Below are 10,010 nucleotides of genomic sequence, written 5' to 3' on the forward strand. Positions count from 1 at the left end.
AACGGTATAACTACCAACAAGCAACATGTGCAGTAACTATGGCTATGCATTCAGGTGCAAACGTTTCATATTACGACAGGTCGTTTTTGGTCTGGTTATTTGCACAAGTAGACGAAACACCACGACAAGGCAGTTCCATGTACTCTCCAAGCAGAGGTTGGTGGAGAAGATTGTACCTTTTTTCTCATATCTCCCGTTCTGTCTGTTGATTGGGGTGTCCCGACATATGAGATATGAGAAAAGGGCCATAGTCTTCCCCACCATCCTCTGTTTGGAGAACAGGTTTCATACAGTGTCCCGGTTTCTACTGTTAATAGGTATGTAAAAACGAGCGAGATCTTGTAACGTTTGTTTGTGTTGAAATCATATGGATTTATTATGTTGTCCAAAATGGAACTTATGTGGTCCCATTTTATGGTTCAGTACGTACACTATCGTGTTAGCAACCCTGATACTCATTGGCCCAAACCGTGATGATGAATACTAGAAACATCTAAATAAGGAAAACGTCCGTATACTGCGATGTCTTTCTGTCAGTCAGGGTACATACTGGTGCGTCATTGAGATATAGAGACATACCAGTCCAACCATACTTTTGAGTCATGTTGCCTTTTATTGAAGACATGTTAGTTATTCCGTTGATAATATAGCACATATTCATGTCACATGTTCTATTACAGCTAAGTTATCATATTGACAGAGATGAGTTCACGTTAAAATTACGTCATATTTACGAAAAAAATCTCTAGAGAAATTCCAGTTGTCAGGATGTCGAACAGACAGGAGGTGTCGTGTTTAGGTACTGATTAACGGTCTCAATGGCACATCTCGTGTACACGTAAACTAAATATATCTATCTATAAGCAAGCGAGAAAGAGAGAGATAAAAGCGGTACAATGTAATATAACATTACAATACCAACAACCTTCAGGTTTCAAGGACAATATCTTACAATAAGGTCAATTGTATGTCTATACCAGACAAGTCTATACAGTTAATAACTAAACAGTCCCAGGCAATGTACATGTAAATACATTCTGTATGTTAGCCACACTCAAATATCCTAAAACTTAGGGAGACGCCTACATTCTTCTAACCACCTAACTACGATGACCAGGCGATCTAGTATTCAATACAATGTGAAATAAAGAAGAATGCACACCATTTTCAATGGTTCATTTGGCGGCAATCTTCCCCATGCATGTCGAAACCATGTGCACCACTATTCCTACATTTCAACAACAAAATTGAAGTTGCAGTCCCAACTTCAGTTAGTGTGATCTGAATGCAATCAAATCACGAGTCTTTCTGTCCTTAATTAAATGTCTTTCTAAACAGCCCGCTGTCATCAAATGCTATAATGAAGCATCGGACTTGCGCCAGTGACTGAAACATACACGCGTAAGAATGTTGGTTCGTGGTCTCTGTTTGTACGTACTTGTTTCTTGCGGCCACCCTCAACGCAGAACTTGCCTGTAACTATCATATCGGTAGCTTTAAACATTCATTGCTGTGGGTTCGCATGTGGCTCCGGAGATTGTCTGACTAGCGAAAGCTCTGAGTCTTACTGCATCCTTTACACCGGTAGGGCTTCACCAGTGTGAGTCCGCATATGGCTCTTCAGTTGACCCAACCTGCTGAACTGTCTGCTGCACTCCTTACATCTGTAAGGTTTTTCACCGGTGTGGGTTTTTATATGTGTCTTCAGATTACTCAGCACACTAAAATGTCTGCTGCACTTCTCACATTTGTAAGGTTTCTCACCCGTGTGAATCCGCATGTGAATTTTCAGAGAACCGAGGACACTGAACTGTTTGCTGCATTCTTCACACTTATATGGTTTCTCCCCGGTATGAGTCTGCATGTGTGTTTTCAGTTTGTCCAGCTGACTGAACTGTCTGCCGCACTCCTCACATTTGTAAGGCTTCTCACCTGTGTGAGTCATTTTATGCTTCTTCAGATTACCCTGCTGACTAAACTGTCTGCTGCATTCATCGCACCTATAGGGCTTCTGACTGGTATGAGTTCGCATGTGTCTCTTCAGATTACCAAGCCGACTGAACTGTTTGCTACATTCTTCGCACCTGTAACGCTTCCCACCGGTATGAGTCCTCATATGACTCTTCATATGGTCAAACTGACTAAACTGTCTGCCGCACTCTTCACATTTGTAAGGTTTATCACCGGTGTGAGTCTGCCTGTGCCTCTTTAAATGCCCCTGCTCACTAAACCGTTTGCTACACTTATCACACTTATACGGTCTCTCTCCAGTGTGGGTTCTCATATGTCTCTTCAGATTACCCAGCACACTAAACCGCCTGCTACACCCCTCACATCTAAATGGTCTCTCGCCAGTGTGAGTACGCACGTGTCTCTTCAAGTCATTCAGTTTGTGAAACTCCTTGTCGCACTGGCCACACTTGTGTGTGCGTGGAAGAGGCTCTTCTTGTTTCCGATGAGATACAGCCGGGGTCGCCATGTTCGATAGGTCTTGTAGGGTCACTGCAGGGATGAAAATGAATTGAAACATTTAGGAAAAAACAGTTGATTTCTTAAAACATGTAGTCCACTTAAACGACTCAGTTCTCGAGTACAAGCAACGTTAAGTATTACTAAGTTACTTGATGAAAATTTTTACTGCCTCCTTACAAACGCCAGGATCCGTATGACAAGCAAAGCGGTCTTGTATGATTGAAAGTTCCTTGCAGTTAGCTTCCTTTGCAGACTTCTAGCAGTGCTGGCTGGGAGTGCAGAGATCTGTCACATTTCCTATCCTAGGCCCTGCCAAACTGTTTGTGGAAACGCAACATTTAAGTTTATGCCAATTGATATGCACGTGGAATGCTGTACAATGATCTTTTCCGTTTTTTTCCCCAAACTGCTATTTGTGTCTACCCTTTCCGTGGATCGGTGGTTCAATAGTAGAAATTGGACAATTAGTCAATAGTACGCTTTGGGATTCAGCCGACAAGAGAAGTAATTTCCTCACCGCGGGGCCTGGTAGAGGCTACCTCTAGCGGGCCGACTCTCCTAGCGTACTGTTGACTAATTGTCTAATTTCTACTATTAGACCACCGACCTCGTAGCCTGGTTGAGGCTAACTTGAATTGTTTTTCATCCAAGACACAAGCCCTTGTCTATTTGAGACGATGACATCTTGTTGCTTGGTTGGTAGCATATGTCAACACTTTGACCTTTGTACATATGGCATCCGTGGAAGTTAGTCTCCGTGTTTCCAGCAGGTCAGGGCCTACACAGACCAGCCACTCGGCTCACGGTTGTGCTATTAGGGATAATACGTACGGACCCAAAATGAATATTTACTACGCAAAGGTTGTGGTCAGGTATAACACCCCTACAATGGGCCAGCATTTCTGAAATCGTGGAATGTGCAAATTTCAATGTGCGAATGCTTACAAGAATAGAGGTTTAGGTACTAAGTTTAATATTAGCCTAACTAGTTTGACTACTATATATCTGTGCGACGTGATTCAACCTACGCTATATGTGTATATGCTATATAAGTGAGAAAAACACTTTGCATCAGGTTTACAATTACAATTACAGATACAGGACTGTGGATACAATGTGTCATGAGTAACCATGTCTAGTTACAAAACAGAGATAGCGGATAATCAAAGTATTACACTACAAACTACACAACCTTACATGCTACAGAGGGACTATCTAACACGTTAACATACCTGACTCCATAATCAAAGTATTACACTACAAACTACACAACCTTACATGCTACAGAGGGACTATCTAACACGTTCACATACCTGACTCCATAATCAAAGTATTACACTACAAACTACACAACCTTACATGCTACAGAGGGACTATCTAACACGTTCACATACCTGACACCAAGGTGTCGAACTGACTGAGCAGACAAGTGCACCTTCCAAGCTTAACTAACATAACAATAGAAGATCTACTTAGCCAATGAGAATTATGCTCTCATTAGCTTCAACCAATCAGGACTCAACTCTACTAATGTGTGCAAGCCCCACCTCCCGTACGGTCTAACCTATCAATAGCCCAAATTACATACATGTACAACAGTCAAAAGTCATGACCGCTTAGCATGTTCAAAATCTCTTGCTAGAGGAGAAGCACCAATAGTATGCAAGAAGAAGTGCCAAGTGCTCATGTCTAGCGGAACAATAGACATAAAACAAGGATGTCAACAACAACAGCAAAATCTCCGGGGTTAGGCAGTGTCGATTGATTCCCAATAATGTCACAATGGAATGAACTCTCGCGAGATATCCACTTGCGTGAGTTCATTACATGTGATATGTAGGGGCATCTTCTCTGGATAGTTTTAAAGAACGCTTGCAGTTAGATGTGCACAAGTTAGGTGTGACGGATCGTTCAGTGTAATATAACCAGCTGCTGCCGCGCCGCGTGCCTGCGAAGCTGGTGTGTTACGCCGAATGGCGGTTATACCGGCTATATAGATACAGATACAGATACAGATACAGATATAACTCCCTTAATCTCCAAGCAGATCCTACGGTGCCATAAGATAGTATCAAAGCAGGCCAAGGATTGTAGCCGGACAAGGGAGTCAAACGGGCACCTACGGGAAGTTTGATACTATACATTACGCACCGTGGATCTGGTTCGAGATTATAACTCCCTCTCATTCACAAGTTAATCATGAGAAGCACGTCACCGGAACGTACTGCGCCTGCGCGAACCCTGGTGGTTTGGGGCTTGGTTTGGTCAACGTTGCATTGAAATACCGCTTGTTGCACAGTATATGTTAGAGACATGGTTTCATGTAAAACGTACACGGGATTTTACCCTTATATACGCACGTACTTTCTTAAATGCGGCCCTTTAGTAAACCGGGGGTTTAGCAAGGTTAAGCATGTCTATACTTTTCGCGCAGGCGCAGTACGTTCCGGTGACGTGCTATCATGAGCCACACGAGCAGGACTTTGCCTTGCCGAGCCCCTGAAGCGCTATACCCTATACCCGCCATGTGCAAGCCGGTGACATTTTACACTTCGGGGAACGTTTTTGGAAACGTATCTTGCCGGCATCAAAAGACAGAGTAGTTTCCTATGGATATAGTGTCAGTAGTCTAGAAGGTACGCAGTACTGCGTAGCCGCTTTTTGGCGTGTTCTGCAAGATTCCCAATAATATCACAATGGAATGAACTCTCGCGAGATCTCCACTCGCGTGAGTTCATGACATGTGATATAGAGCAGTGAGCACCAATCAGTCTTCCCTATCCTTATGAGGTAGCAGAACACAGTTTTTCGCCTATGGGGATTTCTATAGTTAAGGACCCCAAAGTGAGGTGGTTCGACGACTAAAAAAATATACCAGGGTGCCAAAGTAATGAGCAAGAATTCAATATGTTGGAGTTCAGGGTAGAATCTACAAAATATGTGAAAATGAGCATAAGTTTGCCTGCTCGTTTTCCCAGAAAGAACACTTTGAAATGACCCCCAGCGGAGGTCACCATACTGCAGCCGACACACGGAAGTAGCGGGAACCGGATTCGTCCGCGAAATTCTACCCAGCCAAACAAACATCGTAACCCAACTCATATGGCCTCAAAACTTACATATTTCTCTACTATCCACCACAGTTTCCGACTCGCTGACGTGCACAGAAAAATTTCTATGGCTTTTCAAGAACTGCGAAGCCCTATTTTGTGCCCGACCTACTTCTGTCCACGGGGGTCGCCCATAAATACTGTGTTATGCGACCTTAAGCAAACTTAACCTTGGATTTTTTTTTCGCTCATACAATAAAACTAGTCAAGATACAAAGCCCTACCAAATTTTAGAACAGAAATCCAAATGGTTCCTGAGATATGGCCAACTTTGCACTTCGACGCCTAGCACAGGTGTCGGCCCCGTACAAGGGCTATCTGAGGGACCGCTAATTGGTCTCATTATCTCAACAAATCTAATATTCTGGCTGACTTTTTCTTCTACAATGTGCTTGCCAGACCTTATTCTAACGTTCTGAGTGATTGGGGTTGGGGTTTAGTCTTTTTTTCGGCGAAAAAAAGGGGGGGGGGGTAGAGCGGGTATTGGCTCACACTAAGTCCTATACTTAAGCATAGGGCGCGGTCATGGCGGCCGTTGCCATGGTAACGACGGGTCTGACGGTAACAAAAAATGTTACAGTTCAAGTTAGCCGACATCAGTACCTAACATATCAGTCAAATTCAACGCTATTGTCCGTCCCTGGGGAATCCCCATTTTGGTTAAAGGTAGCAGAACACAGTTTTTCGCCTATGGGGATTTCTATAGTTAAGGACCCCAAAGTGAGGTGGTTCGACGACTAAAAAAATATACCAGGGTGCAAAAGTAATGAACAAGAATTCAATATGTTGGAGTTCAGGGTAGAATCTACAAAATATGTGAAAATGGCTTTTCAAGAACTGCGACGCCCTATTTTGTGCCCGACCTACTTCTGTCCACGGGGGTCGCCCATAAATACTGTGTTACGCGACCATAATACACCTTTCTCACGCGGCGGCCATGATAGATCTAAAACGAGTTCAATGTGGCAAACAAAAGGCTGTCCATCATAATTAGCAGTTCGACCAATGGTAGCCTGCCAATTAGGAAAACGACCAATAAGTGAATGGCTGCAAATTCGTTAAAAATTTGCATTATTATGTTTTTATTTTGCATCTCTTAAGGGACTATGGGGTCAGTGTACACTACTCTAAATTGCTACATTTTTCGGTGCATAACACCTCTTGTAATATTTATTATTCTATCTTATATCTTGAAAATTTGTGTGGTTTGGGGGAAAACTAAATGGGACCAGATTTTAGAAATAAGTTTTGTCTGTTTGCCTCATTGACCTCTTCTTCGATCTATCATGGCCGCCGCGTGAGAAAGGTGTATACATTTAATGGCAAAAAGAAGCTGTCAAAAGTCACCTACCTGACGTTTCGTCCTTGAAAAACTAACATTGAGAGGGTAGCCCGGCTTCTAAAATGTCCATTCTCAACTTTTCGGAACTTTCTGACCGCTGAAACACATGTGATTTGCATCCAAACGCAATCTGGTGACCTTTGACCCCATCTGGCACTACAATGACAGCTACAAAACAAACTTCTTTCTAGTGTTCCAGGCACCCAAAACAGGCTTAAAAGTCTAGTTTTTCGACATAATAAAAAACCTACAACCCTTACCTGTAGAATACAGCTTCAATATCCAAACATTTCCAAAGAAAAACACATCTTCTGTTACTTTTAAAAATCAATTTAGGGTCACTGCCCTATAACGCCCTCTATTCACAAGTGAATTCATGAGCCGGGCGGGGGGACACAGCCTAGCAAGAGTAGACTAATCTACAGTTCACGGTCACGAAGGAACTGTAGGTTTCTAGTGTAGCCGCTTTTCACTAAAGGAATATCTCCGATCTGTGTGGATTATCCAAAGCCCCGAAGTGATACGCAACTGTATAGTTTGGTATAAACGGTCAAGGATTGCTAGGCAGGGCTTTACATATCATAGTTAGCATCTGCAATACTTTCCTGTTTAGGCATGCTTAACTGCCACCGAAGTAGTTTGTAGTGTCATTGTATTTCCGACAAGCATATGAAATGCGCCCAAAGAGTGTATTGCTCCTCGATCCTCATGTGGTACAACAGTCGGAATAAAACCTGGAGTCAGTTCAACTGTAGATGTCTTTTCTGTGTTATACCGGAACAACAGGGCACAACCCATGATATAAAGTTTCGGGGCAATTGTCACCTTTTCTGCTAAAAAAGACCCTGTTAGATGGAAGTTAGGAAGGGGAGCATGGGAACGTTCAGTCAGAAATTTTCAGCCCACTCACCCACCCACCCCTAATTAAGTTACGGGTAAGCATGGAATCTCGGATATCCACGGTGCCTCGGTCTTCTCACCCCAGTCCTTAACTCTCCACTGAGGCAACGTGAGTGGGAATATATTCCTTTTTTTTCTGACTATAAGAAAACAGACTTTTCCACGATTTAAGAAATATTTTTTCTTACTGAATTTTCTAGAAGCAAGACTATTTTTCTTACGGGTATCTCATAAAGTTCCACTAGAATGTTAGTCTTACAGTAAGATTCTTTTATAAATTTTCTTATGCCTATTCTTTTACTAAATATATAACATACATTCGCATAATTCCACCAGGGGCCATTATACCGCCATCTCAAAAAACGTTGTTATAGAGGCCTTCTCAAGATTGTCACCTAAGCATCTGATTTGTATTACATTTAGGATATCTAACATTTGGTATTCAAGACAATCTTGGGAAGACCTCTATACTAGCGTTTTTTTGCGTGGCGGCATTATGGCACCTGGTGGAATTATGATAGTCGATGTTACATATTGTCATTTGAAGCCTAGTTTTCAACAATCCTTTTTCTAACATGAAGATCAGAATTTTTTGTGCCTGTCTTTTTCAGTCTATCCAGCTATCCGCCGGCCGGACAGTTCTGTCCAATGCCAATTACTAGTAACTTCTACTATAGCCATAGGCTTTCATTCCTAACTTGGCTAAAGTCCCCTATTTAATACTACATAGTATTTGGACAGGCAGGAGTCATATAGACACTAATCTAAAGTGACCAATTTACACTTCATAAATGGTACGGGCCACTACGATTACGGTGAATTAAATTTTGTTTGTACCTGCAATTGGCCCTCGGGCAAGAACTTTGACTTGCAATAAACATTCTTTTTCATAAATAGCTCGCTACGTCTCACGGAAAAAGGCATACAAAGTGAAACCCTCTCTTATGGGTGTTTTTGAGGTTATCTATTCGTCTTTCTTGTGTTCCTTGTTTTTCTCTTTTTGCCTTCCCCCTATCAAGGAGAAATACAATATATGACCAATGAGGTTATTCAGAGATAACCTCCTTGGTATGGCCGACCCAACACGTATACCCGAATTCCTTTGTTCGAGAATGTTTTGTCGAGTCAAAAGGTCAATGGAAGAAGAGCCTATTGCATATTTCAGACAATGGCTTCTTGTTGCTTGGTAGCATAGGGATACTCTCCAAGCAGACGTTAGGCTCTGGTTGTTTTTGACGTTATTTAAACGAGTTTTATCGGGCTTTCTTTTTTGCACCGTTTTTTTAGATGTCTCGCGGCCTATATAAACCCTACATGGTCCTACATTGTCAGCATGTGTGCCATCCTCCATAGTAACCGATGGCTTAATCTTTTTGCTTGTAAACCAAGGCACCCAAGATACTACATGGAATGTACGGATAGTTTAATCTCCCCGGGGTGAGTCACACACTAGTTTTTGCCCTTTGGATACTGACGGTACGCCAGATACGTTCTGCTCGGATGTAGATAGTTTTCTCACTTTCTACCGGTCAGTGATTTTCAAACGTCGACACTATATTATATAAACATCGTGTCGAGGCAAATACACACCGTTTCCCTTTGTTAGCCTCTAGCCATAAGTCATAGAAAATACAAGAAATTTGTCACATAAACAGAAAACATATCAGACGGTCAAAACCTACAGTTAGAGATATAATCCTGATGTGTGTTATCTGTCTATTTGGCCCACTTCTAATATTTTTCAGCGACATGTGAAGCCTCAGGTAGAGGCTATTGCTTTGTACGTTATCGTGCAAATTAAACGGGTTGGCAGACTATTGTCCTTGGTCAGAAAAAAAACCGCCACCAAACAAGGGCAGTCGACAGGCTGGAGGATAAAGACAAAGACAACAATCTTACCTTGTGAATACTGGCGGTAAAGAGTCCCTTTCCCATAGACAAAGAGATAGATGTAACTCTCTTACTTGGACTAGGCGCAGAAGTGTACGTGTCTGCTCCGAAAGCTTCAGACATTCCAGACAGACACGTTTGACTGTTATGCAAATCCGAAATGCTCTGACCAATCAGGACTCACATGAAGGCGCTCTTGATGTAACGTTAAGAAATACATGAAGTAAAACACCCATAAGAGCACATCTCATTTTCCAAGTCACGAAATGTCCAAATCTGGGAGAATTATCAGCGGC

The 10,010-nt window shown here is 42.4% G+C and overlaps 1 protein-coding gene across 1 annotated transcript; it reads right to left on the reverse strand.

Moving 5' to 3' along the window:
- Positions 1–1,175: 1,175 nt before the first annotated feature.
- Positions 1,176–9,794, reverse strand: LOC118420971 (zinc finger protein 525-like). Its single transcript, XM_035828077.1, has 3 exons — positions 9,724–9,794; positions 1,681–2,502; positions 1,176–1,228 (listed from the first exon to the last, which is right to left on the reverse strand). The coding sequence occupies exons 2-3, from the start codon at positions 2,477–2,479 to the stop codon at positions 1,176–1,178; spliced, it is 852 nt and encodes a 283-aa protein (XP_035683970.1). The 5' UTR covers positions 2,480–2,502; positions 9,724–9,794.
- Between the last annotated feature and the right edge of the window lie 216 nt (positions 9,795–10,010).

This window comes from Branchiostoma floridae, chromosome 8 (genome assembly GCF_000003815.2).
Source record: "Branchiostoma floridae strain S238N-H82 chromosome 8, Bfl_VNyyK, whole genome shotgun sequence".
Classification (NCBI taxonomy): Eukaryota; Metazoa; Chordata; class Leptocardii; order Amphioxiformes; family Branchiostomatidae; genus Branchiostoma; species Branchiostoma floridae.

Coding starts and splice junctions, on each gene's coding strand:
- LOC118420971 (XM_035828077.1), bottom strand. CDS start 2,479: ATGGCGACCCCGGCTGTATCTCATCGGAAACAAGAAGAGCCTCTTCCA. Junction 1,229..1,680: donor ACATATAAAAACCCACACCG/GTGAAAAACCTT, acceptor GTTGAAATGTAG/GAATAGTGGTGCACATGGTT.